The sequence below is a fragment of the Pipra filicauda genome, unplaced genomic scaffold (genome assembly GCF_003945595.2).
Source record: "Pipra filicauda isolate LSUMZ 115617 unplaced genomic scaffold, ASM394559v2 scaffold474_size475410_pilon, whole genome shotgun sequence".
In the NCBI taxonomy this organism is placed as follows: domain Eukaryota; kingdom Metazoa; phylum Chordata; class Aves; order Passeriformes; family Pipridae; genus Pipra; species Pipra filicauda.
In genome coordinates, this window is record NW_024104614.1 from 398,902 (window position 1) to 426,837 (window position 27,936).

The 27,936-nt window shown below is 57.2% G+C and overlaps 2 protein-coding genes across 2 annotated transcripts in view; both read left to right on the forward strand.

Moving 5' to 3' along the window:
* CTNNBL1 (catenin beta like 1) overlaps positions 1-6,602 on the forward strand; it is a 51,213-nt gene extending 44,611 nt beyond the window's left edge. The window contains exons 14-16 of the mRNA XM_027745901.2: positions 400-537; positions 1,164-1,236; positions 6,312-6,602. Of these exons, the coding sequence (XP_027601702.1) occupies positions 400-537; positions 1,164-1,236; positions 6,312-6,400 (300 nt within the window). The 3' untranslated portion in view covers positions 6,401-6,602. The remainder of the gene's footprint in view (positions 1-399; positions 538-1,163; positions 1,237-6,311) is intronic.
* An 8,373-nt stretch (positions 6,603-14,975) lies between these two features.
* On the forward strand, positions 14,976-27,896 carry VSTM2L (V-set and transmembrane domain containing 2 like). The gene is made up of 4 exons (XM_027745954.2): positions 14,976-15,181; positions 22,582-22,751; positions 23,847-23,897; positions 26,488-27,896. The coding sequence occupies exons 1-4, from the start codon at positions 15,073-15,075 to the stop codon at positions 26,797-26,799; spliced, it is 642 nt and encodes a 213-aa protein (XP_027601755.1). The 5' UTR covers positions 14,976-15,072; the 3' UTR covers positions 26,800-27,896.
* Positions 27,897-27,936: the final 40 nt, after the last annotated feature.

Genomic DNA, 27,936 nt, shown 5'->3' on the forward strand with positions numbered 1-27,936 from the left:
GCTGGAGTCATGTTCTGCACTGCTGAACAGCACCCTCAGATGGCCAGTAAAAGAGCAGGTTTTGTTCCATTCTGACAAAGAACTTGTAAATCACGGATATGTGCGTTTGTTCCATAGTCACACTCTCTTGCCGCTCGATGTAGAAATGTAATTTGTATGTTTAAATTAAAATTTTAACTTGCAGATGGACACACTTCACAACCAGCAAAGGCAAAACCTTCTTCAAAACTGAATGAAATGTTTCCTGAATTTAAATGAATTATTAAAAGTACTTATTTGGCGAGAACTATATGGCTGGTAATGCTTTGGGAGAAACCACAAATTTCACCAACGTTTTACCACTGCTAGTGGGAAGTGCTCGGAGACAATGCTCACACCTTTCCTTTTGTGGCTTTGCAGGACATGGTGCGTCGGGGAGAGATCATAGACGACGACATGGAAGACGAATTCTATCTGCGTCGCCTGGATGCCGGGCTCTTTGTGCTGCAGCTCATCTGCTACATCATGGCAGAGATCTGCAATGCCAACGTTCCCCAGGTAAAGCTGTGTACCAGGTTGGCAGATCGTCTGTGTTTCCATCCATGATGCAGGCAAGGCTCTAAATCCTTGCAAATGCTGCCAGGTTGAATAATCGTCTCTCGAATTCCCTTTATGGAAGGAAATCTCCTGCTTATTGCATTTATGTCCATACACCTCCATTAAGTTGCAGCAGCTAGGAGGACATTAGAGAGGACAGAAGCTGATTGTTGTCACTCAGTTCATACAGTCTGTGTGAGCAAGGTCAGGGTTTGAAATGGAAAGGCCCTGTCGATGCCACTGCTGAGGGAGCAGTGGAAGGGGACCTGCTCTCAGGAGGTCTCAAAAGGCACAGCTACAGCAGGTGACTTTTCTTGATCTGTGCAAAATGCTGCATCTTTCCTGGTGTGAATACACAGGGGTTTGTGAATACAGTCTGTGGCTACTTGTACCTGTGCCATGTGCCTTCCTGGGTATTCCCGAGTAGGTGCTCTGGGACTGAGGACTAGCAAGGCTGAGTTGGGTTTTGTGGTGCTCAGGTCTCTGCTCATCCCTCAAAGTGGGAAAAAGTGGGGCTGTGCATGGAAGTGCTGTGTGGCTGTGTTGTACCGAAGATCACTTTCTTCTCTTTCCTACCCTCCCATCAGATTCGTCAGAGAGTCCACCAGATCCTGAACATGAGAGGCAGCTCCATTAAAATTGTTCGACACATCCTGAAGGGTGAGTTGAGATATCCCTGTGCAAGTGTCTCATCGCCTCCAGGGGCAGCTTGGTCATCGCTTTGTAGGATGAGCCTTCACATGTAATTCTCCTTGGCTCCATGCACATCTCCAGGCAGCAGCTGAGCAGTGTTCCAAGGTCCTGGCAGGGCTGGAATCACCCTGATTAGTGACATGCTTTGCTTTGCTCCCGAGTTAGGGCACTTGCTGTAGCTGCTGTCAGGGAATGGCACATCACCTCATGCTTCCATCAGCTCCAGCCTGGCTGGGACTTGCTGCTGACATTAACGTGGAAGTAAATATTTAAGGGATGTGTACACGCATGCTAGAGGGAAGAATAGTGGGAAGAATAGTGGAGCCTCATCTTTCATTAACATGGCCCTGCACTTTACCATCTGCACCATATTAGTACCCGCAGTGTATTTGTCTTGTTCTTAGTGTCAGATTAATATGGATTATAGCATTAAAGTATCCTCCGTAGCTTTAAAATGTAGCTGTTGTGATTTGCAATCCCAGTTTTAAAGTGCTGCTTGTTATTTTTAATGCTTATGTTGAATTAGAGCAATGCCTATTTGATCTGTGGCCCTCCTCTGCAGCCTCCTGTCCTTCAGCAGCAGCAGCAGCCAGTGCTACTGGGGGAGAGGAGGGCAGGATTTGGGCTCTCCCCACAGCCCCTCAGAGCTGTGAGGCTTAGCAGGAGCAGTTGGGAACCTGCTGCCCAGGGAAGGTACCTCCTCGTGGGACGTGTCTTCTCCTGAGGGGCTGTGTTGTTTTCAGTGAGGGACAAGGAGCCTGTTTCTCTTCTGGAGGGAAAGGAAGGCCTGCAGCATCTCTGGGGTACTGGGCTGTGGGATGTGTTGTTTCGGTGTCTCTGCTTTCTTAGGGAGCAACAATTATGTTCTCCTGGCCTTTTCTTCCCCCACTTCAACACTGGCAGGTACAGGCAGCTTTTTTTCTTACAGAACCTGTCGGTTTTCTCCCTTCTCATATGCAGGAAAAAAGGGATCAGAAGGGTGGCTGGTATGACGAAATTAAGAGTGATTTTCTGACAGTGTGAGATTACCTGCAGCTATAGGCAATCTCTTTGGCTCTTGTCCTTGGCCACCAAGTGCAAGTTAATGCCTGCTGATGAGCAGGAGCGCTGGATAGGATGTCTTTTCTGATTTTAATTATGATTCTTGACAATTCCTGCCTCCAAACTGTCCGTTCCCAACGCAGAGCGTGGCACACGTTCCGCGTTCAGATCCCCACTCTTGCCCTGGGCCGTGGGTCCCCGAGGGGGTTGTCTGCACACCTCGCTGGATTTGCACACCTCACGGTCACGGCTCTGGCTTGTTGATTTACATACCAAGCTGAATTGGAGGGCAGCTGCATTAAAATTTCATCCGATTCTTTCTTTCCCAGACAGTGACTTGCATTGTGAAACTTCCTCTGCGGTTGTGTCGTGTGTTGCGAGCTGAGGGTGGGTGCTCTCAGCAGCACCGTGTTCCCTGCCTGAAGGGGCACACCTGGCTCATTAATAATACAGGGGATGGATCCAGAGTTTGAGGCTCTGACTGCAGCTCTCCCCAGCTCTTATGCTTGCCAGTTTTAGAGACTTTTGCCACCACAGTAGTCAAGACCTCAGCAATAAATTTCCTAATGGGCTCTTTGAAATCCCACAGTGGGGCCCAGCAGATCCCTACAGGCAGGAGCAGCACTGGGCTCAGCTGCTGTCTGGGCTCTGAAATTCAAATTTTTCAGTAGTCACTCACCTGTGTCCACATCCATGGGCAGTTACATTCCCCAGCTTTTAAAAGCAGTGGCACTACGGGCAAGCACCTGCCACTCCAGGGGAGTCAGTCTGTTGGTCACAACTTCCCATTGGAGCAGAGGTTTGGATGTGGACCCTGCAGTGGGCTGCCATGGGGCTGACGCCAGCAAGGCACTTCTGAAACTTCACTGGAGTCAGAACTGCAAGTGACTGAGAGATCAGGAGCTTGAGCCTTGACTGGAATGTTTCCAGGGCACTTTCCAACTTGCTCTCAGGACAGATGAGGGCTGGTTTATTTTTACTTTTCGTTCAGTGTTTTGCTCTTGTTCAGTTTTTATTTTCTGTTTTTGCATACTAATTAGGTGCTTGGTTTTTTAGTTTGATTTTTATGGCCTACATATTCTCCATGTTTCTCTGGCAACCTGACAGCTGATGGATCCCTTGGGGTGGCTCAGAATTACTTACGATGCAAGCAAGGAAGCAAGACTGTTTTCTTATGGTAGGGCTTTCAAGGGGGAGGAGTGGGCAGGAAATAACAGGAGGCTCATTAATGCATTTCTGCAGGCTGACCAGTCCTCCCACACTTCCTTTTTCTTGAATATCAAGCATTTCTTGTAATGGGACAGTTAGTTTGTGCTTTGGAAGAAAACGAGTGAATGGTGTGTGCCCTGGCTGGGGGGATGTTTTGGGGGTGGAGGGTGGATTCAGGACAGTGAATGGTGTCTGTGTCTTGGGGCAATGCCTGGTCTGTCTCTCACTGGGAATGGACTGAGGCAGAGGCCTCTCTGAGTAGTGGTACTTGGCTCTGGAATGGCAAAGCTCCCTATTCCCCCCTGATCCAGAGGGACTGGGCATTGGTCCTGGCTCCCTCGGGCAGCCCCTGCTGAGGCCCCTCCCCACAACACCTGGTCACATATGTGGTGTCAGGTGAGCAGGCACCCTGGGAGCTGGGCAGGTGGAATCCAGCCCAAACTTGTTAGCACAGGTAAGCACAAAGGAAGGGTCAGTGTGCTGTGAGGGCAGAGCTCAGGCTGGCTCGCGGTTCCTCCGTCTGTGCAGGCTTTGGAGCTTCCAATATCCATTACAAGCCTCAGTATTTCCCAATTGATTTTTACTGTTCTGTAACCATTGTATTTTGTCTAATGAAGCAGAAACCAATCTCGAGCCCTTTCCCTTTGTGTAGCTACAGCAGTGTGTAAGCTCTGGTTAACTGTTGGCAGGCGCAGCTTACATTTGATTTTGGTTTTTTTTCAGTCTCAGGGAAGTGTTGGAATTTTAAATAAAAAACCAAATGCGTAAATTCTCGGTCAGAGATTTATTTTTTTAAGCCTGGTTCTGGGGGTTATATCTGGTCTCTTCAAATGAGCATTAGCAGCTATCAGAACCCAGTAAACAGTCACTGGGGCTTTAGTCTCTTACAAAGCCTAAATGTTTAGAAGGAGAAATGCTGAGCTTTTGGACAAGATTAGAGGAATTTGTGTCTTGCTTTTGTCTGGGTGATCTGGCTGGGACCAAGGAAGGGCAGTGTCATTAGTGGCACTCAGCAGTTCTCTGCTTGAGCCTTAGTCTGAGCACTCTGTCCTTAAGCTGGGAGTGGAGCAGCTCCGAGCCTGCTGCCCACTGGGTGGATTCTCCAAGGGCAGAGCTGTTGGAGACCACAGCCTTCTCTCAGCTGGGCATGGAGAGGCCGTGGCAGGTGGGAAGTGCTGCCTTTGGGCTGCAATAAGCAGCATTTGCAGCTGCTGTGGCTGTTCCAGAGGCACTTTCCCTAATGGAGCATGGAAAGGGCTGCTGGGGACAGAGCTGACTCCTCCCTCGGCACGCTGCTGACAGAAGGCTCTGGTACTGCCTGAGGCGACAGGGGAGACTGAGCTAAGTGCCAGCCTTGGCTGGGAAGGGGACCCCATCCCTGTGCACTGGGATCATCTCCTGCCTGAGGTTTGGATCCCTGATGCAGCCACAAAGCCCTGAGCCAAAGTGTGCACAGCAGGGCTGGGGCTGCACTGCCCCGCAGCAATCAGCCCATACACAGGGACCTGCAAGGAATCCATCCTTGTAGGAGCTTCCTGCTGCCCTTAAGAGTGATGGAGAGTGGCTCCTCCACCGAGGGAAGGAGCCCCGAGCTGGTCCCTTCGCCAGGACAGGGGGCACTTGAGGTTCACCTGCAGCAAACCTCAGCATTACCACCTGCTCTTGTTACAGGTACTGGAACAGCTTATAAATATTAAAAAGATTTCTCCCAGAGACCTGGCAAAGAGCTCTTGTGCTTGTGTGGAGAGTTAGAGAAAGTGCACGCAGGAGGGAAGACTCCCACATCATCTAACTTCTCCCTGTCCTCACTGCTTTCAGTGCTCTTATAACAGAGGCTTTGATGGAGCTCAGAGCATGTAGCAGTGCTAAACGTATAAATATTAAAGCAAAGTTTCTACAGCAACTTACCATTCAGAGCTGAATACAAGCTGTTCTGTTTGTTTGGAAGAAGGGAAAGAATGCGAGCAGGCGGAGGCAGGGAAGCGCTGTCTAACCAGCAGCCTGCTCCTGATTTCCTCAGATTTGTTCAGCTCCTTGCTTCCACAGCTCAAAACCTGCTTTTTATTTTTTCTTTTTAAACCATCTTTGCATATGCAGGTTCTGGTGGCAGGAAGGAGGGAGCTGGTGTGGGATGAGAGCTGCTAAGATCCAAATGAATGTCAGGAAGGAGAGCTGCAGAGGGAATGTTTGGTTCCCTTGGTGTTTGGCTGTGTGCATGGGTGGGCAAGATCTTGGTCTGGGATCCTCTGCCTGACAACAAGGAGTTTGGTTTGTAGTTAAATCTGAACTGGTGGGTTTTCTTCTGTGTGGTTAAAAGCACTTTGTAGATTGGGGAATTGGGGTCTCCTTGACTAAGATCCCTTCAGGATGCTTGGACAACAGACAGGTTAAACCCAGGACTGGGAATGTTTAACAGTTGTGTTGCTGACCTTTCCTGATGACACTCGGTGTTCAAAGGGACCCAGAAAGCTGGTGATGTCTGGCACTGTTTGTATTTCTTGGGAATAATGCCAGGATTGGTGCTCCTGGGTGCTGGTGTCTGCCTGAGGCAGGGCATTCTCTTCCCTCTGTCTGCCCCAAAAGCTTTAATGAGGGTCAGGGGGTGTTTGTTATGCAAAGCTTTAACCCTGGGGACGGGCAGGAAAACCATCTATGCTCCTTGCATTAATTCCCATTCGGCTGTTTGCACTGGATGTGGATGTGGGCTCCTGCCGTGGTGTCTGCAGGAGCTGCTGCCCGTCTTTCATTCCTGTAGCACTCAAAGCGTGTGTCCGTCTGCTCTCTCCCTGCAGAGTATGCAGAGAACATCGGGGATGGGAAGAACCAGGAGTTTCGGGAGAGTGAGCAGAAGCGGATCCTGGATCTGTTGGAGAATTTCTGAGGACCAGGAGCTGAACTCTGTGTCAGCCACGAGGACGCAATGCCAGTTCTCCTCTGTGTCTGCCCACGAGGACACGGCGCCAGTTCTCCCTCCTTCTGCCCCTCCTCCAGCCTTGATTGCACGATGAAAGTGATGTTTCTGTGAAACTGCTTCTAAATGGGATTTGGGAGATATTAAAGATAGTTTCCTTTTTTTTTTTTTAGCTCCTGGTTTGTTATTTAAGCAGTGTGCTATGAGCAGAGCTGGAGCCGTGTGTCTCCCACCAGATCATCACAAGGTTTCCCTTTTTTGTCCCTTCTTCCCCCTAAGTCAGTCTGCGGGGATCAGTGTGAAACAATATGAGTGTTTGCTTTGGAAGGAGGGCAGAGAGGAAGCCTGGATGGCTCAAGAGACTGTCTGCAAGTTATTCCAGCCTGATCCATTAATGAAAATGTACAACCCCTGCTCTGACAGGAACCAGGGAAGCTGGGGCAATGGTGTGTGTCCAGTTCAGCTCTTCTTCAGTGGCACAGGGAATCCAGGGATTGGCCAAATCAGCCATTCCTGTTAAATCTTCCCACAGGCAGGTCAGAATCAAAGGCAGGTTCTGACACAGGTCGGTCACTGTGTCCCCTCCTGAAGGGCACATGGGAGTGAGTCTGTCAGGGTTTTAACCAGGCTAGGAGGGAGGGGAGGTAAGCAATGACATGCCCAAGTTCCATCACCTTCCTTTCGCAGTCAGTTCTGGTTCCTGCACTGGGAACAGGGCTCCTATAGCAGCAGCAAATCCCCGAGAGCAGAGGGAGAGCCCTGCTCACCCAGTGCTGTGGGGCTGCAGGGAGGCTGAGGGCATCAGCAGCTTCCTGCCTGCCCCAGGGGAAGGGGCCACAGCTCTTTCCTGTCACCCTCTGCACCACACTGTGATTTTGGGTGTCGCTGTCCCAGACGCTTCCCTGAGCCGGGACTCCCAACAGGGATAGGAAGTAGCTGAGAATATTTTCCTGCATCCTCTTTGCTGCTGCTAAAGTTAATGACTGTCATCACAAACCATCGTGGCTCCCGCAAGCTGGGCTGTGCCTAATTTAGAGAGATTTGCATGCTGGCAGCATTCATTTTTTATCTCCAAGAAAAATGCATTGTCAGGGAAGCTTAAAGTCTTCCTTCAATCCTGACTGCGCAGGCACTGCTGGCCTGGCGCTATCGAACCTGGTGTTGAGGGGATCAGCATGGGAAGTCGTGGCTTCAGCAGCCACAAAAACCTGCAAAAGTATGTTTTTGGTGCAGAACTTGTTTGAATTCTGCATTTCTTTCTTCTGTTAAAGGTGTTTTTTCCTTTAGCTTTCAGATGTGTTTAGGTTTTTACTTGAGCCTGGGAATCCTTCCCTTTGCATGCCATGGCCAGAGCTGGTCTCTGGTTCCCCCTGGAAGGTGACTGGCTGTTCCCTTACACTGTGCTTGTGTTGGAAGAGCTGAGGAGAAAGGGAGGGATGCGAGATAGAGGGTTTGAGGCAGAGCAGGAGGGGGACTTAGTGAGCATGAAACAGCTGTGGCTGAGAAGTGGGGCCACGTATCTGTGGCTGAGAAAAGGGCAGGGAAGGTCTTGAGAATAGTGCAATAAACTGCCTGAGGGCAAGGTAAGTTTATAAATCTAAATATTTAACCTGATTCTCTGTGTTTGCCACACGTGTGTGTGTGTGTACATGTGATCGTTTCCCTGCATGTCTGGTGCCCTGGTGTGGGTGTGCAGTGCACCATCACTGCTCCAAGTTGGCTCCTCTCAGGGGGGGAAATCCTCCAGCAGCATCTGCTGGGAGTGAAATCTCAGTCACTGCCACAGTGGGTTGTGCCAGAGAACTCTGTTGGAAGCACTCACTGCAAGGGACAGGGGCTGGAGGAACCAAAAACGTGGTGCTGTGGCGTGTGGGTTTCCTGGACTCTCAGGGGAGCAGGGAAGGGTCCCAGCGCTGCTCCAAGTGCCAGCAGTCAGTGCTATCCTGGCTCAGGGGAAGGGTCACAATTTCCCACCTGGAATGGGGACAGTGGGTGATGGAGTGAAGTTGATGGGGCTCAGCATCATCCTGTGAGCTGATGTTCCCTCTGCGGGGCTGGGGATGTGGTGCCACCCCTGCACTGTCCCTTGTGGTTCCCATGGCTGTGGTACTGCACCTGGGGAGCAGGAACACTTTGTGCAGAGTGTTTTCAGTTATTTTAGTCTTCCCAAGCCAAAGGAGGTATTATGGAATTAGGGAATGGCAGCGTGCCCATCCTGCCCAGCCACTGTTGACGATGCTCCAGATGTTGCCAAGGAATTCGTGCAGGGCCAGTTCCTGCAAGTCAGGCTTTTACAAGACTGATGATGAATTATTCCCTTCTCCTAATTTCCAAACTCATTCAGAGGGAGGAACCCCACTGCTCCAAAGGGAGGATCCTCTGCTGGGGGATCCCAATGTGCTGGAGGGACTGGAAGCAGCTTCCTGCCCTCTTGGGACACATGAAGTCCCTTATCTTGTACAAAACCCTGGTAAAGCATGAAAAAACCACTTGATGTCCCCAAGGCCTGTCGGGTGCTGCAATGGGGTCTGGTTCTCCAGCACCTGGCACAGATGGGAAGTTGGAGCCCCCCACTCCTGCCTGCGCTCCCCTTGCTCCTGGGATCATCCCTATCCTGGTGCTGGCCTCTGGGCTTGCACTGCCACTGCTGATGCTTGTGCCTGAAGAAATCCCCGCTCCATAAATGATTTCAGCAGATAAGAAATTAAATTTGGTGAGGAGAGATGGTGATGCCCAGGGAATCATGATCCTGGTGATCATTCCAGGCTCTGCCACCCACGCCCTGGCCCAATTGCTGGGAAATGCTGGATCCTCTGCCTTGGTCCTTGGGATGGGCTGGGGGCCCACCTGGGCCCACTGTTATTAAGATAATTATTCAGCTCAGTGTGCTGCTCCTGGCCAGCTCGTTTGTGCTGTCATGTTGAGCAGCACAGAAAAGCCTTGGAGGTGTGAGGACAGGCACCCTGAGTCTTGGCAGCCGTGGAGAATGTTGTTACTGTGGTTGGGGGAGGATTAAAAGGTTGAGCTAATAACAGATTTTCTTAAGGAGGTATCCTTAGGCTGTGGACAGGGGGATTTGTGCCCTGGTTTAACCCTGGTGGTTTCTGTGGCCCTGGGGCAGCAGCATCAGTGTTGGCTTTTGGGCTAAATGTGGGGTGTGGGAGCAGTGCAGCCCCCAGGCAGCTCCCACAGGGCTCTAGGCTGCTGGGAGGGATAGCAGGGGCATCTCACTGAGTGACAGGAGCCTGGTGGCTTTGGCTCCTCTGTGAGCCCTTGGCAGGTCGAGTCACGCACTCACCTGCCCGCTCTGCACTTGGGGCACGGGGCACAGAGTGTGCAGGGACAGACACCCCTCCCTGTCACCCCCCTCGCTGGGCCGTGTTTTTCTGTCTCTGATTTTAAACAGATTTGACTAAAGAGGTAAATGAGAAGGTAATTAGAGGGAACATGATGGATGAGGCACTCTGGTGATGGTAGGCAGGAAACTCGCCCTCCAGGAGAAAGGAGCAGAGAGGGTGTCCTTCGGCAGGAGCATCGCCCCTCACCCCACGGTGCTCCTGCTTCCCCCTGCAGCAGAATTCTGGGATGCAGTGCTGGGGGCTCTGATCCCTGGGAGTGCCCAAGGCTGTGGGCATCGGCTGCTGCAGGCAGGGATGAGCCTGTCATCCAGATATCTGGGTTTGCCAGGGCGCTGATCCCAGGTTTGGTACAGGATGGACGAGGCTGCCGAGCACAGGCACAGGATTTAAAAGCAGGAAAGCAGCAAGGGAGGGAGGAGATGCTGTCCACTGTCTGTGGGGCCATTGGCTTCCTCTCCTCCATGCAGATGGAGTTTGGGGTTTGGTCGGACTGAGGCCGGGCTGGGATCGGCTGGGGCGAGTCCTGGGGGATCCACTGTGGGAAGGGGGAGCGAGAGGGATGGTGGATCCAGTCCCAGGGTGGGTGATGGGGTGTGAGCCCCAGTGCTGGCATTGGGAGGGTGTTGATCCCAGGGGTAGGAGTGCTGTTTTCCTCCTGCTGGGAACAGCAGGAGCTGATGGCACTTCCCCCTGGCCATGGGAGACAGGCACCACCCTCACTGTGTGTCCAAATCCATCTTCAGCTCCGCTCCCGACTGAGCCTCCCTAAACGGGGAAAAATGAGTGTAAATCATGGCTGAGGAACATCTCCTGATATCCCAGTGGAGGGACCGAGGCTGCGCTAAATACAGCGAGAGGCTGTCAGTGCTGGCAACAACCCATCAGCAGCGAAATAAGTCACTTACACTATTGATTTTTTCTTTTTTTTTTTTTTTTAATATTTTTTTCCTTTAAGGCCTGGCTCTCGGGGAAAGCTTTTCTCCTGGGGCAGGAAATCTTCTGGAGGGGGAAAGGCTGGTTGGTTTGGACGTTTGATAGTTTTTTACATTTAATTTTTTTTGGTGCTTAATGGTTTGGAAAGAGGGAACTGTTCCACAGTGATGGACACCTGTGATGGTGCTCCTCTCCATCGGGAACCTGGCAGTGGGTTCTGCAGAGGAAGGAGTTAATGGTCTGGAAACGGGCTTGAGTTGTTCTCTGAAGAAATAATTCTTTTCAAGTCATTTTCCTCTGAATTTTATGCTTTAGAGACTTCCCTGTGTGGGGGCTGCTCTGGGCACAGGAGCCTTTGACTCCCAAAGCCTCCACGTGCTGTAGGGGTTCCTGCTGCCTTCCCCACATTGTGCTGGGACCCCTGGGGCTCCCTGGGATGGGTGCTGGGGTGCAGGGCTGTGACCCCTCCAAACCAAGCAGGGGGGTGCAGACGCTGCATGTCCCTGCCCCAGGGATGCTCCCACTCCTCTCCCAGCCAGGTCGGGCTGGGAAGGGCTGTGCTGGCAGTGACACAGGGAGCCCGTGGTGGTCCTCGTGTGTCTGGAGCACTGTTCCCTCTCCCCAAAACACTCTCCTGCTCGGTCTCTTTATTTTTTGATGCTGTTTTGGCTCCCGTGGAGTGGGTTGGGGGGTGAATTTCTCACCTGAGTTCCTGCCCGCAGCCTCCCCAGCTGCTTCCTGCACCGGGGGATCCAGACAGGCTCTGCCTCCGTGGCTGGCTGCGCCGGGATGATTTGTGGAGGAGCAGGCTGTAATGTTGCCTGGCGGGAGCATTGTTTTCCTGCAGCGCACGCAGACCTTTGCAAATAATCTAATAACGCAGGAATGTCAAACTTCGGCTGTGGAAGGAAATCCTTTTATACAGGAATTGTCAAGTCCCTAAACAAGTATCAGAAATGAGCTCGGTATCAATATGGAGGGTGTTTATTCTGCCCGTCAGAGAGATGAACAACCCAATTCACTCTCCCAGGCAGAAGCAGATTTGAGTGTTGGTTCCTGGACCTCAGGAGAGCTCAGTGCTGAGCCTCGGGTTGCCCCCACATGAACCCTTAAAGAGGTGAATTTCAAAATAATGTACGAGGCAGCCCCCAGTGCTTCAGCAGCTCTGGGGTTTTGGTTTGGGTTTTTTTCCTTCCAGTTGCTGGGCAGCTCTTGCTGCTGAGGTGTGACATCAGAAAGAGCATGAGCAGCCCTTGGGAGCCAGGGTTAAGGGACCAACCCTCTTGCTTTCATTCTGGGTGTCCTTGGGCAGTGCCAGGCTGGGACCATGTCCATGGGGGATGGTCCCTGTGCCCCAGTGAGCAGATCCTCCCAACAGCCCCACAAACAGATCCCACTGGGATCTTTGTGGTGCCACAGCATGGAATCAGCCACTGGATTCCCTCATCTGGGAAGTGCCCCCCTGAGCAGAGCTGAGTGCTGGGCAGGAACCTGGCGCTGGCAGAGATAAGGAGCGTTTCATCCTCGAGAGTGAGTCCCTGGGCCTGTTCTGCTGGAACAGGAGCCCTGTGAGGGAGGTGCTGGCTGTTCAAAGCAATAGCAAGTGTGCAGATAAGGGACCTCGTTACACAGTGGGTGCCACATCTCTGCTCCAGGAGCTGCTGGCTGTGTTCCCGCTGCTGTGTGCGAGCAGCCTCCCCCCATATCCCTGTCAGACTCACCAGGTTCACTGGGGCTGCGTGGCTGCACCCTCAGGCAGCATCTGCCCGGGGCCTCTTCACTGGTAGATTAAAATTGAGGAGGAAAATGAAACAAACCTTCCACGGCGCGCTTGAGACGTGCAGGCACCAACTCTTCCCCATCCACCGGGCCCTGCACAGCCCCAGTGCCCGTTTGTCATCCTCTGCGGTGGCAGAAAATCAGCTGGAAATGGGGCTTAATTCAGGCTCTGCCTCTAGAGGTGTTCCCGGCTCCAGGAGGAATTTATGCTCTTTGCTTCCTCCTGGTATGATTTAAATGTCTCTGATGGTGCCCGTGCAGGTTTCAGCCCTCGAGGTGCAGCTGCACAGCCTCGGCTCCCAAGTGGGGGCTGTGCCACCCTTGTATTGGGGGTGCAGGAGCTGGGCTGGGGCAGGGGACCCCTGCCCATGCCCGGGATGTACCATCCCCACTGGGTGATGCCTCCAGCTTCTGCTCTGGCTATGCCTGTGGGATGCTTTGCAAAGTGGGGTGCCAGGTCTAGGGGGCACAGTTTGTAGCTGCTGTTTCAGTGCAGGCTTGTTTGTGTCCCCTCGCTGGCCTGTGGCAGAGGATGGTCCCCAGACCAGGCATCAGCCACGAGACTGGACCAGTCGCCCAAAATGTGGGGCACACGAGCGCTTGGCCTTTCTGCTTCTCCTGTGGCATTTGACTCTGTGCATGAGCCCTGTCTTTTGGAACATGATCCCTCTATTTTGGTGCAGGGGTTCTGCCTCCACGCAAGCCCCTGGGGGATCTGATGCTTTTGCTTTGTCAGGATCAAGCCCAGAGTCGCTTCCCGAGGCAGCCCTGTTTGCTCAGCAGCTCCAGGCAGCTTTCCCTCAGGAAGTTTGGAGCCCTTTGCCACTGCTGCTGTCACCGGCCCAGAGCGGGACCCTCTGAACCCAACTGGTCCGGATCCTCTGAATCCAACTGGTACAGGACCCTCCAAATCCAGTCATGGCCATGGCGCCCATTTGTCTGTCACTGCCACTTCCCTCCTTCCCTCAGCTTTTAACTCCAGAGGGAGTAATGAACTTGGGCAGAGATCAATGCTCTGCTCTGAGCTGGGCTTTATTCTGACATGCGGCAAATGCTGCAGCGGGTACAACTTTTTTTTAAAATATTGATTAGTAACACTGGTACCAGGCAGCTCAGCTCCTGCCCAGGGACCTGCCTTGCTGGGGGGAATGGGAAGAACACCCCCACTCCTTCTGCCAGAGCCCTGCCGAGGGAAGGGCAAGGAAATACAGTCAGTATTTTCAAATCCAATTTAAAGAATCTCTTTGTAGCAAACATCTGTCATCTCGTGGCAGAAAACACCTGAAAGAATCTGATTTTTACTGTTTAGCAAATATCCTTCATATTGCTTTGGCATGCACAGATACTCTTGTGTGAGTGATGTCTGCCCTGTGCCTCCCCCAGTGCTGGGGCCGGTGTGTAGGGGAGGGAAGTGGCACCACCGGGTCCCTCAGGGCATTTTAAGGCTGTTCAGAAGAGGTGTGTGAGCTGCACAGGTGCCAGTGCTGTGGCTGTGAGCCACTGCAAGGTTCAGAGGCTGGTGCTGTTAGGGGGTTTGGCCTCGAGATTTGTGGAGCCAAAGGGAGATTGGAATCTTGCCCATTCCTTGAAATGCTGCTCATGCCAGGAGCAGGGTGGTTGTTCCAGCCCTCTCTGGAGTGGGGGATCCCTACCTGGCTGCTGCCACCGGCCACGCTGTACTGTGTGTGAGCCTGCACCCACCCCGGCCCCAGGGTTTTCATTTCGAGACAAATCTTACACGGTCTGGGGCAGGAATCGGGATACACGTGGGGACGTGTGCTCTTGCTCTTTCCTTAACGTTTAAAGGCCCCTCAAACCACCCCCAGACGGGCCCCGGCCACAGTCAGTGCAGCCGGAGCCCCGGGCACCGAACCCGCCGGGCACCGCACCCCCGGCACTGCGTCTGCAGACGCTGGGGCCGTGCCGAGATGTGCTGGACCGTACCGAGCTGGGCTGTACCGGGCCGTACCACACCGGGCTGTGCCGTATCGGGCTGGTCGGGCGGAGCCCCGTGCAACGCCGGGCGCTGTCCCGGGTGCTGAAGCCGCTCCCGCCGAGACCGGCGGTGTCCGGGGTCTCGCCCTGCGGGGAGCGTACCCACGGCCGCCGGGGGTCGCGGGGAAACACCCTTCCCCGGGTGGGACCCGCGGGTGCCGCGGTGCCGGGGAGTGCCGGCGCTGCCGGTGGTCCCTGCGGGGCGGTGCGGAGGGTCCCGGCGGTGCTGGGGGTTCCTGGCGGGGCGGGCTGGGGAGGTCGCAGCGGTGCCGGGGGTCCCGGGGGGGGCAGTGCGGGGGTCCGGGGGGTCCCGCGTGGGCGCGGCGGGCGCGGCCCCGCCCCGCGCAGTTTAAGAATGAACCGTGGGAAAAAAACTTGGGGGGTGCGCGCGGGCCGGGATCCCTCCGCCGGGCGGGGGAGGCTCCGGGCGAGCCGCGGCACCGCCTCGGCGCGCGGCGCCCTCCGCGCGAGGGAAGAGCTCCGCAGCGCGGCGGCGCCGGGACCGCGGCGCAGCCCCGGGGACAGGGCTCGGCCCGGCGGCGCCGCCGCCCCCGGGACGGACGCGCCCGCGGCAAGATGGGCGCCCTGGCCCTGGCCCTGGGGATTTTCCACTACCTGGGGCTCTACCTGCAGATCGGCGCCGCCTCCCGGCACCCCCCGTGGGACGCCCCGGCGACGGGCAGCGGTGAGGCGGCGGCGGCGGCCGGGGCTCGGGCGGGGGGCGGCTGCGTGGGGGGCGCTCCCGGGGCTCGGTGCCCCGCGGGGCTGGCGGCGGGTCGGGGCGGTCCCTGCCCGGGCAGCGGGACGGGTGCGGGGGGTCGGGGGTCCCGGTCGGGCTCCGCCGCCGCGGGCAGCCCCGCGTCGCGGTCCGTCGCGCCGGCGGCGCCGAGGAGCGGAGGGCGGCCGGGGCGAGCCGAGGCTGGGCTTCGCCGCTCCCGTCCCCGGGGCCCGGGGGGCGGCCTCTGCCTCCGCCGCTTCGCTGACGAGTCGGGGGCTCTGCGCGGTGCGTCCCGGTGCCCGCCGCCACCCGCCTCCCGTGTCCGTGAGCCTCCCGGTGCCGCCACCGCCCGCACCCCGTGTCCGTGAGCCTCCCGGTGCCGGCTGCCGTCTGCACCCCGTGTCCGTGTGCCTCCCGGTGCCTCCCGGTGCGCCGCCCGCTGCCGCCGCCCGCCCCGCCGTGCGGTGCCCCACGCCCCGGCACCGGGGCTGCTCCGCCGCCTCCCGCTCCTCCGCCCGCTCCGGTGCGCGGTGGCTCCGCGAGTCGGTGCTGCCGGGTCCGCTCGGACCCACCGGCGCTGGGGAAGGAGAACCTGTTCTGCATCCTGCACTCTCCAGTGACGAACCTGTCCTGGCGTGGGGGCAGTTTCCCTGTGGGTGCCGAGAAGGGGACAGGGGACAGAGCCCCCTCGGAGAAGGCTGCCGAGACCTTCCTCGCTCTCAGTTGGGGTGACACGAGCAGGGTGAAATATGAGCCCGAGGAGTGACCACGGGAGCGTGCTGGGTGCTCGGGGTCCCAGCTCTTCCCCTCGCCCAGCTCCGGAGCTCCGGCATGCAGAGGGATCCACTCTCTGCCCCAAGGAGCCTCCAGGCTCGCAACGCCACGGGCCGTGCCAGAGGGGAAGGTGTGAGGTGTCCCGCCGTTTGCGATGTCCCTCGGCAGTGCAGTGTGTGGGCCAGCAGGTACCTGCCTGCCCAGGGAAGGGGTGATCAGCCTCTGCATTGTGGGGGGATCATTGCAGGAGTTTCCAGACCTGCCAGCCTGGCATGCCAGAAGGAGAGGTGGGTGAAGAGCCTCCATTAGCCACCGCTGCTCCCCTCAGAAATTCAGCAGTAGGCAAATAAATAGTGAAATGGTCGCTGCAAGGGAGCAGGGAGCCAAGGAAAAGAAATATTCTGGGAGGGTGAGTGCACTTTGGAGCCACATTACAGCTTGCTACTCGAGCAGTTCTGCAGCAACTCACTTAATCACAACAGAAACCTTTATTAACGATACTGAAAAGCAGTGAATAAGTGGGTCATGTATAATAAGCCATTTGTGTTCAGTAGGTGAATACCAATTTGATAAAAGCCGTGTGTGCTGAAAACCTGTATAAATCGCTGTTTAGCAGATCGGAGATTGATCATTTCATTACAGGCTGCTACAGCTTTCCCTCCGCACCGTGAAGAGTCCGGCAGGTCGGGGATGTGGAGCGGGAGAGGAGGCAGGGCCGGTGGGATGGATTCGGCTGTGGCTGGTGGGCTCGGGCAGGTCCTGCCAGGCTTTGCCCGCAGCAGGCAGTGCCCGGAGCTCGCTGCCGTCTCTGCCCGGGGCTGGCGGCCTGGAGGAGCCTCCACAGCGTCGCGAGGCTCTGGCACAGCCCGGGAGTGGCTTCGCTCTTCCTTTTAACTTGTTCACAGCGAGGGAATTGACGGGGAGCAGCATGTGCTCCGCAGGCATGGCCGAGTGACCGTGAGCACTCCCGGGGCACGGGCGGCTCCCCCATCCTGCCACCCCACAGTGGTCAGCGAGGCTCTGCTCGCAGGGCAGCCAGGGCTGTGGGGAGGGAAAAGTCACAGTCAGGTAAAGTCCTCTCCCTGCCCGCACAGCAAAGGCTCTGCCTTGGGCAAGGATAGAGCCAGGATGGGCTCCATCTGCCCTGGGAGAGCGCCTGAGCCGCAGGATCCCTCCCGCCATCCCTCCCCTACCCACAGCGCTGCCTCTCCCCTCTCTCTCCTCTCCTCAGGCTGGCGCCTTCAATTATTCATGCCCCCCATTGCAGCCTGTGCACGCTGGGCTGCTGCCATCGGCTTTCACACGCGCTGGCTGGGAAGCTCCAGCCGCCTTCCCAGCCTGCTGGCTCCGGAGCGGGGCAGGGGAGAGGTGCGGTGAGGAGGACAAGCCCGTCTCCTTCCCGGCATCGTGCGCAGGCGGTACCTCCTCACCGTCAGCAGAGCCGCGGCTGGAGGCTGGAGGGAGCGGGGCCCCGGCTCCCCAGGGCGCTGCCCTGCTCCGTTCCCGCACACCCCGGTGATTATTCTATCAATTACTTTCATAAACACTTTGCATTCTGCCGGATTTTTTCACACTTCCTGATGGGAATTCTCCACCCGATGTGTTTTTCCTGCTGCTGTTCGTGCAGTCATTCAACGCAATTACATCTGACACCTCTCCTCATCAAACGTCTGGGCTTTCTCTTCCCTTGAAGCGGCTGACAGACGACGGGCCAGACACTGGGAATTATTACGTTAGGACAGTGACAGCTAATTTTAATCATAACGTTCCCCGTGAGCGAGGTGGGAATCAAACCAGCAGCTGGCACAGCTGTGCATGGTCTGGGAGCCGTGGGCAGCACGGCAGGGCTGGAGCAAGGACCTGGAGGGGGCCAGGGAGCTGGATGATCTCCACTGCTCCCCTCTTCATCAGAGGCCGGGCAGGCACCCAGGCGGGGACCTGGTGAGTGCTCTCCCCTTCATAGCTCCTCTGGTATTTTGGTTCACTGTCCAAGTGGGACACATGAGCCTCGGGACAGACAGCCCTTCCTGGCCCCATTGCTGATGGCTCTGGCTCTCTCTGAGCTCCTTTTCTCCATGGCCACTTCCCCTCCTGCAGGCTTCTTTCCCGCCTGGCTGCCCACTCCCTACAGCTCTATCTGCAATGGGTGCCCAACTGGGCACCAGGGATGTCAGCTGAGCTCGGTTGTGTTGGGTGAATTGTTGCCTTGTAGCGTGTGCTCCATTTGGAGCTGGACTGGGATGAGCCCACCAGTGATGGATCCGGCAGAGCTGGGCAGGAGGGGACCGTGTCCGTGAGCACCGGGCGCTGCCGGCTCTGTGGGATGGTATCAGCACTGTGTGTGGTGTGGGCAGCTCTCAGCAGTGGCTGCCAGAGCCGGTGGCTCATGTTTTGGGTGCTGGGTGTGACACCAGGGGGCTGATCTTGAGCAGAACAAAGCTCCTGTCTGCCCCATCCCAGCTCCTGCCTGCTGGGAACCATCCGCTGGCAGAGAGCAGCACCAGAGCGAGTGGTGGCTGCAGGATGGCTGCACATGCTGCTGGGGTCCCACTGGGAGCTATCAAAAAAAGGCCATTTTAGGGCTTTAGTACTTATGCTATCAAATAACAGCTCTTCCTTGTGCCCCTTGGGAGGGAATTGTCTGAGAACTGCGACTCCCCAGGAGCAGTGAGTCCCCTTGCCTGGGTAAAGCTTTGTGTACCCGGGGCCTGGCTGGGGGGGACTCACCACTGACATCTCTCCCTGCAGCAGTTAAACGTTAGGGCAGCAGGACGTACTGGGGGCAGGAGCTGGAGCATCCAGACACGATGGGGCACTGCTGAAAATACCTGCAGGTTTCAAGGTTAATTCCATCTTCCCGGTGAGGTGAGTGCTGGCCTGATCACAGTCTCACTGAATTAGCTGGATATTTTTTTGTTTTTAATTCATGCTGCAAATTTGAGCTCCTTCTGCTGCTAATGTGACAGTAAGTAGGGGCAGAGCAATGGCACTGCCATCCCCCAGCGTGTGGCGGGAGCCTCCCGGCCTCAGCCACGGCCACAACACTCCAGCCTGACGTGTCTTGTGGGAAGGGAGATGGTTCTGGAGGGGAGCTGCGCTCGCTGCCCAAGCCCTCTGCCCGGCTCAGCGGCCGGAGCCAGCGCCACCTGCCCCCTCTCACCAGTGCCGCCGTCACGCCGTGTTTATGCAGCGGTTTGCACCGTGATGTGTTTTCGGTGCCCTGGGGTCAGCATCCCTGCTCGCAGGCTTGTCAGGAGGAGAGGCATCCACAGCTGTTAGCGGTGGTGGGAAGGGGAGGGAGGCTCTAGCTCGACTTGCGCAGCAGCCCCGGTGTCCCCGCGGTGGGGACAGTGTGGGTCACATGGCCAGTGCACTGGGGTAGCACCCAGGCCTCTGCTCCTGGATCCATCCGGAGGGTGCCTTCTGTGCCTTCCGATGTCCCGGGGTGTGTCCTGCTCAGGCAGCCCACAACAATGGGTGGGGGGTCCTGTGGCACCCAAGAGGATTCGTCCCCTTCTGGGTCCCTGCTCAGTGCGTGTGCCAGGATGTGCCTCGGGTGCCTTTGCTGCCAGCGGGACACGGTGCTGCTGCAGCCGGGGCTGTCGCTCCATCAGCCACACGGGTCAGGGATGCCTGGGGAGGGGAAGGTGCTGGAGGGGTTGTGGGTGCCTGGGGAGGGTGCCAGCAGTGGTGGATGCTGTCGGGCACGTTTGTTTTTCCTGCAGTGGTGCAGCTCAAACTGAGCAGGTCAGAGCCGGCCCTGTGCCAGGCATGCAGGGCAGGGTTTGGATGGACATGCCAGTGGGTGCAGAGGGGCTCCTCAGCTCCTCCAGCCTCTGTGCCCAGCATGGGACAGAGCAAGACCCCAGCCCCACTGTTTGCCCAGCATGTGCCACCCTACCAGCCCAGCTGTGGCTCTGGTGAGGGGCTCCAGCTCTGTTGGGCAGAGAAAGAGGCTTCCAACTATCTGGTGCTGCCATGGCTTAGGGGAAAAATCCCTCCCAGACCAGATGCCTATGCTGACCGGGTGATTAACAGGCATTTGCAAACGTCCAATGCATATTTAATTGCCCTCCAATACATGTTTGCACAAACATTAGCCCGAGTGCGTGCCCACGGTGCTGCTCCAGTTGTGGGTGTCTTTGGTACCTTGTGGGGGCTATGGTGGGGGGCCATGGGAACTGGGGTCTGTGGGTCATTTCCAGGTACTTGGGGCGATGCACGACCTGCCCTTGCCCCAGCAGAGGGCAGGTGGGGGCTGCCCCATCCCCGCTGCCCACAGACCCGCTCCGTGTGGAGCAGGGCCGCGGTGAGGGATGGTGCCGCCGCAGGGAGGGAGCACACAGCCTGTCTGTCTCCAGTTTATGAGAGCACCAAGCTGTCCCAGCAGGCGTTTTCAATTCCGTTTATCTGTGTTTCCCCATTGAGTTCATTTTATTTCCCCTGATTTTTGTTTCCTGGAAGATTTATCGATCCTGGTGTGCTCAGTTTATGACAGGTAGCAGGCCATAAAGCACGCGGAGCAACGGCCCCCAACGGCCCCCTCCCTCCCGCCACCGGGACACTGCAACAATGTCAGTGGGAGGAGAGGGATTGTGCTGTGTGGCAGAGGGGCCTGGGTGGGCAGGGGGCCGGGGTGGTGGAGGGGCTGAGGCACTGGCCAGCGTTGGTGATTTGTCCGGTGCTGGTGGGAGCAGGGTCCAGGCAGCTTGGCTGCTGTGGTGCAGGGGCCACGCCCAGCCATGGGCCTACTCATGGCTGGGGGCTGCCTGGTGGGAGCCTGATCCCCTCTGCCCATGTCCTCATGGAAGTGCAGAGCTGGGGCTGAGCAGTGCATCAAGTCCTGTCCTCATCCCATCACCTCTGTCCAGGCATCTGAGGTCCATGGCATCCACTGGGAAGGGCACACGATGCCGCTGTAGGACACATCTGAGAGACATCTGTCCCCAGCAAAGGTGATGACCCTGGTCATCCATCCATGGGACCTGCCCTCCTCTGGACGCACTTGAAGGTGGCTGAGCCCTGGGGTTAATTAATACATATGCTTCCCAACTAAAATCGGAAAGAAAGAATGTGCTTGATTCAATCCAACCTTTTCTCCACTCCCCTGCTGAATTCCTGTCTGTGGGAGCAGATTTTATTTGTGTTTAGAAAAATTCGGACCTGGCTGGAGCCCTCAGGTCATCACTCTGCCTCTCCACTGCTGGAGCTGTTGGACCAAGAGGGCTGGCACAGCCTCTGCTGGACCCACTGCCTTTGGCCTTCACTTCTTCCAGCAGGAATCCTGTGGGGAAAGAGCCTGATCCTGGCTGTGGCCAGGGAATAGGTGGGCGAGTGCTGGTTAACAGCTGGACACAACAGCCTCAGCACCACCGTGGTGGGAGCACAGAGGAACCCTTTGCCCTGTGTCAAGGATACCCTCCTGCTCCTGCCACAGCCCTTGGTCCCCAGAACTGTTCCTTTGGCAGTGGCTCCCTCCACTCACCGACACAGAACCCAAATGGCTGCTGATGCCGGGTCCTGGGCAAACAGGGTGTAGGAGCAACACTGGGAACCCCACCAGGAGACCCGGCCTCAGTAAACCCTGGTGTTGGGTATTTTCCTCAGTTCCCTGCTGAGATGGATTAAAGGAAAGCGATAAGTGGATGGGATTTCCACGCGTCCAGAGGGACAGGGAGATATTAGAGGTATTAGCTTTTCGTCTGGGCTGATAATAATTGGTTTTCAGAGGGATCAGGGCTGGTGAGAGCGCTGCTCCCGACAGGCTGTGTGTCCCAGGGGGCTCTGGTGGCACCGATGGGACCTCACAGTGGCTGTGAGCCGGCAGTGCCGGCAGCATGAGGTGGCGGGTGAGGATGGGAGTCACAGGGCAGCCTCTGCAGCCACAACAGTGATGGGGCGTGCAGGGGGCTGGCAGCCCTGTCCCGGTGCTGTGCCGTGCAGGGGGCTGGCAGCCCTGTCCCGGTGCTGTGCCGTGCAGGAGCCATCAGAGAACGTGGCAGCAGCGTTTGGCGGAGCCCGGCACGCCGGGGCCGTCTGTACGGAGGAACAACAATCTCTCCAGAGGAGATGAAAAGAATTCTAATTACATCTCCGAACAATATTTGTTTTGAGTGAGGAAAGCAAACCATATGGCATGTGGGAGCCTGTTTGGGGCTGCATTAACCGAGGATTTGTTTTTCATTTGTGCCCTGATCTGAGAGAGATGCGATTTTTGCTTCATTTATTTATTACGCCTTGGAGGCACAGGGGGTCCTGCACTCACTCTGGGGCAGAGGCCCCAGGGGTGCTGTGGGAGTGGGGGGCCGCAGGCTCCTGCTTCCTCCCTTTCCTCCCACTGCTCTTTGGGACGTGCCAGGGGCTGGGTGGGCCAGGTGGTTCTGCTGGGGTTGGGGACGGGTCACCAGTGTGGGCAAGGGGAAGCTGCAGATGACAGGGACCTGTCTGCTCCGCTGAGGGGATGAGGTCTGTTTGGCTGGGGAAGGATGCAGGCACTCCTGGAGACCTCGCTCACATGGCTGGAGGCATTGTCCTTTGCCGGGAGGGTGGTGTGCCCCTGCAGGAACCTGCAGCCCTCGCTCTGTCTCCCGCAGCCCTCTTCACCGAGACCCCCCACGACATGACGGCGCAGGCGGGCGAGGACGTGGAGATGGCGTGTTCCTTCCGCGGCACCGGCTCCCCCTCCTACTCCCTTGAGATCCAGTGGTGGTACGTCCGCAACCACAAGGACTGGACAGACAAACAGACGTGGGCTTCCAGCCAGGTAATGCCCCTCGTCCTCCCCCTCTGTAGCAGCACAGAAAGGCAGAGCCCTTCCCTGCTTTACCCAGGGGAAGGGGCTTTGCTTGCAGCCACTGTTGGGTTTTGGTGGGGGACCCCATACTGCAGCAGCATTCCCAGTGCTGACTGGACCTGCAGAGCAGGGTGTCACCCCTCTCTGCACTGAGAGGAAAGCCTGGGGGTTCCCTTGGTGCAGGATCCTGCACTGCACAACATCCCTCTGCACTGAGATGCTCTGAGGCCCGCGGGGCTGGGCTGTCCCGGCTGCCCTTCCCAGCTGAGGGTCTGCCTGGCCCGTCCCTATGACCAGTCTGAGGTAGAATCTTTGTTTTTGTGCTTGTGCCTTCCCCTACCTCATCACCTGCTCGTCCTTCCTGGCCCTGCACCCTCCATCCCTCCCTTTTTTCCCTGTTTCCCTGTGTATTGGTCCGGCAAACAGCCGTCTCTTTATTTCTCTCTCTGTTCACACAGAGATAAGGGCCAAAGAATGGGAAGCGGCTTTGGGGATTTTAATGAGCCTTTATTGTCCTGTCTTTGGCAGAGCTGCTGCTGGTGTTGCCATTAATTGAGAAGCCTTGGGGCAGCACTGCCAAGAGAAGCATTGCCAGGAGCCAAGGGTGGCGGGGCCAAGGGTGGTGGGGGCACTGGGAATGCCCAGCCAGTGGCTGCTGAAGGGGATTATTGGTAGGAATGGGGGCAGGTGCTGGCAGTGATGGGGACAGGGTTCCAGGGATGGCGGGCACTGCTGCAGTGGTGATGGCACAGCGATGGGGGCTCCATCCCCCGTCCTGGATGATGGAGCTGAGATGCCAGGGACCTGTGGGTGAGCACCCCATGCCCCCTGGCCGCTGTAGTGCTGCCAGTTCCTCCCATCCCAAGTGCCTGGTGTGCCTCCATCTGCCCTGGGTGCCTGGCTATGCTGGGGCTGAGCAGCCCCTTCTCCCTTCTCCCTCTTCCTCCTTGCCTGGGGCAGCCACCCTGGGGGTGGGAAGGGGTCCGGTGGCCTCCTACCTACTCCCAGCTGAGCTGACCATTTCTCTTCCCTTTCTGGTCTCTCCCCATGCTGCTCCTCCCACAGCTGAAATCATCACCACCAGAGGAGCCTGGGAAGGACGCAACCAAAATCAGCGTGAGTTTGGGTGATGGCTCTTGGGGGGCTGCACTTGAGGGCTCACTGGAATGTTCTGCTCATCCCACCAGTGCTGCTGTGCCACAGGCTGGGAACACCGGGGTAGGAGGGCTGGGTCTGCCCTGGCTTGGTGCTGGGGGTGACCTACTCTCCCTGGCACCAAGTGGCACAGCCTGAACCCTGAGCCCTGTCCGGTATCTGAGCGACACATTAATGCCAGGGATAAAGTAATCCAATTGGCTCAGCGGATTAGCATCCCAAAGCCATTTAGGCTCATGTGAGCAGAATGAGGAGACACTAATCAGTTAAATACAACACTCTTGGCCTTCCACTGTCCAGCATCTGCTCCTGGCTCTCCCTGTCTCAGGGGGCTTTTTGTTTGGGGGTGCCACGGGCACAGAGTAGTGTCGGAAGGTGCTTCCCACCATCACCCCTCCCCTGCCAGCCTCTCCTGGCTATTCCATTTTTCCCTCGCTGAGCAAGCAAGGGGGGATGAGGCTGTCCAGGTGCCCAGGATTAGTCCCTCATCACCTGGAAATGACCAAGAGTCTTTTACAAGGAATACAGTGCCAGAACCTTTCCCAACGGAGGGCATCACCTCTCAATGCCCATCTGCAGGGATCAGCATGTGATTCTCTTGCTGGTAACTAATCCCCCTCCAGGGTCAACGACCCCTTTGATCAATTCACACCCACAATCCACATCCAAACCTCAGCAGGTTCCTCAAGGATCTGTCCCTTACTGGAGTGCTGTGGCTTGCTGCCCCACAAACAGCAAAGTTCAAGGGCTGCTGCTGGAGCATCCAGAGCCTGGGCTCTGCCAGGCTTTGTCAGACCCTGTCTGCAGGCTCAGAGTGCTGCTCCCCATTTCCCACCCCAGCCCTGCTCCCAGGGCAGGAGGGGCAAAGGCAGGTGCATGGAGCCATCCTGGGGCAAACACTCCCCCTCGTCTCAGCATAATTAGGCAGTTAATTGCACGCCGGGATGGAATTGACCTGTGTGAGGGTGTAACTGGGATTTATTTTGAACTGCTAGAGGTGCAACGCCTCTGCTGCCTCCTCCAGATCCAGCCAGCAGGGAGAGGCTGGAGCTTCAAACCTCTTTTGTTTGTTGTTATTTCGAACGTCCTTGATCATGAAGTGTTTATGGAATGGAGGAGGTAAATGAACACATGTGGTTCTGATGGCACTTGTGGTACTGCCATGGCAGCGGGTGACTGGGAACAAACAGCAGCACCAAACGGTGAGGGGTGATGTAAATCCCACTCAGGAGCCACCATGCCAGGAATCCCTTGGCCATTTGTTATCCACCAAACACACCTGGTGCTGGAGGCACTGGCTCTGCCTGGAGCCACTGCACTTTGTGGGGATGAGGAGAAGGGAAACACGACGGGTCTGGGTTAATTTTTTTTCCCTGCACGGCACAGGGCTGAGCTGGGTCTGGGCACAGCACATCTGCCCACCCTGGCTGTGCCAGGGGCTCTGCCCTGCTCCCATGGTCAGTGAGGGCCGTTGCTGCTCTGTCTGTGCTGGCAGAGCCACAAGAGTTATGGATGGTCATAAAATCCTCCCTCCTGAGGCTCGGTGACCTGTTGGGCAGTGGCTCCGTGGCCACTGGCGGCACCAGCAAATTGGGGTTTTATTTTATTAGTTCTAAATTTCCCAGCCATTAATTTCAGTGACTTCTGGCTCTCCCAACAAAGAGATTTTTTTGAAGCTCCTTTCCCATGACAGTCTCAGCATCTGGGCATGCTCTCACTGGGACCTGGCAGCTCCTGCCCCTGCCTTGTCCTGTTCAGATCCCCAGTCCTGATGATGCAGGACTGGGACTCCTGGCTGCACATGGGCTCTGAGCAGCCCCGAGATGCCCCTTGGGGTGGCTCTGGCCATGAGCTGTAGCACCAGCTGCCTTTCAGCAGCCCATGGTGTGCAGGGCAGCCAAACACAGCAGTGTGTGTGTGCTCATGTGTGCTCATGTATGAGCAGGTGTCTGCATGTGCCTGCATGTGCTGGCTGCCCTCAGGTTGTGTGGCTGTGGGGACACTGAGGGGTCCTGGTCCCCATGCTGACTCCTTTGCCATTTGGGGCAGATTTTGCCTCTCTCTGGCCCCGTTTCCAAACACCATAAAATCCTCAGCTAACAAATGCAGCGGCGAGTAGAAAAATGGCCTTTGCCATCCAGTGTGATTATAGGGAACGGAGCCAGGGGCCTCAGGGCGGGTTATAAATCTGATTTATTGACCCAGCCCAGAGCAGCCACGGCTATGGCTAGTGAGTAAGTCTTAAATTTCATTGGGTGATAAATACTGAGAGCGAATCAATTTGGTAGAAAAGCTAATTAGCCAGCGTGGTTCCGCATCGATCTCCGAGCCCTGCGTGGCCGGGTGCGAGCCAGGGCTTCCATCATCCCATAGGCCTGGGCTGGGGCTGGGTTCCCCCTACCCCCTGCTTTGCCCACCTGCACCATGTCCTCCCCAGAACGCACCTGGGGCATGGAATGGTGGCACACAGTCGGAGGTGGCACTGAGCTGGGTGTCTGGGGGGCAGTGGGAGTCCTGGGGACCACCTGACCTGCCATCTGCCCTGCTGCAGGTGGTGAAGGTGGTCGGCAGCAACATCTCCCACAAGCTGCGGCTGTCGCGGGTGAAGCTGGAGGACGAGGGGACGTACGAGTGCCGGGTGATCGACTCCAGCGACGGCAAGGCACGGCACCACAAGGTGAAGGCGTACCTGCGGGTGGAGGCAGCGGGGGGCCCGGGGCACCCCCAGGACACCGAGCTGCGGGGGGCCCCGCTGGCAGAGCTCGCCGCGCCGGGCTCAGCCCACTCACACCACCACCACCACCACCACAAAGCCGGGAGGGAGCTGAAGAAGCGCTCGGCAGACACGTCCTGTGTGCTGTAGGCGGGCGGTGTGGGGGGACGCCGGAGCCCCCCTCCGCCCTGGACTCAGCGGAGCCATCGAGGGTCCCGCACCCCCTGCCAGAGACTGGCCCCACCACCCCATCTTGTTCACCACCCCCCACCACCTCCCTCTCCCACAGGCCGCCGCAGGTTTCTCCCCCCAGCCCTGTGGTGCAGCGGTGCCAGGGCTTGGTGCGGGAGCAGGACTGTGTCCGTGCCAGGGGCGCATCGCTGGGACTGTGCCCGGGGCCAAGGTGTGTGCCCGCACGTGGTTGGTCCTCATCCCCACGGCCTTCTGTGGGCGGGCACCCGCTGCTTGATGCCACCGCAGTGCCGTGGGCTGTGCTGCTCCCAAGCTCTCTACCCAGTGGAGACCCCCCTGCCCACGGTACCTTCCCTGCCCTCCCTCGTGCTTCGCAGAACCAGCCGCCTTTTCCCGTAGGTTGCCCTGTTTAGTTGCTCCCTTCCAGCCCCACAGTGCTTATCTAAGTTACAGCCTCCATCCTACAGCCCGCGTGTATCGCCCTGCCCTGCCCCGCCCCTGCCTGCCCCGAAGCCCCCCAGCACGTCAAGGCCTGAGCTCAGCAGAGGAAGGACGGCATGGCACACTCCTGGCACGCTCCTGGCACACTCGTGAATCGCTCAGCCAGGCAGCTGCCCGTGCTCCGTGTGTGCCCAGGGAGCTGTGCTGTCGGAGCTGGCCTCTTGCACCCATCGCTCCTCCTGCCCTTTGCATTTGATGGAGGAGAGGGGCTCATCCGCCAGCCCTGCCCGCTCTCCCCCCATCCCGCTGCCCGTGCCGGCGAGGCTCACGGCCCCTCCTGCCAGCTGAGCATCCCTCCCTCCCACGCCAGGGCACCACGTTGCCCTGGCCAGGGTCTGGCTCACGGGCTCCTGTGTCGCAATGCAAATGGCAGAGCCTGTCCCCAGTGTCCCCTCGGGTGTCCAATGCCACTGGGGACAGAGCTGTGGGGAGGGACAGGGGGTCCCGAGCCTCCCTGCCCGGGTGCCAGGCACTGCTGCCCTGCCACCCCCCGCCCGTGCCGCCCAGTCTGCCACCACCAGACCTGCTGCAGCTAATAAAGCTCTTTAAACAAAGCCTCTCTGGCTCTGTGCTCTCTGTCTGTGGCACGGCAAG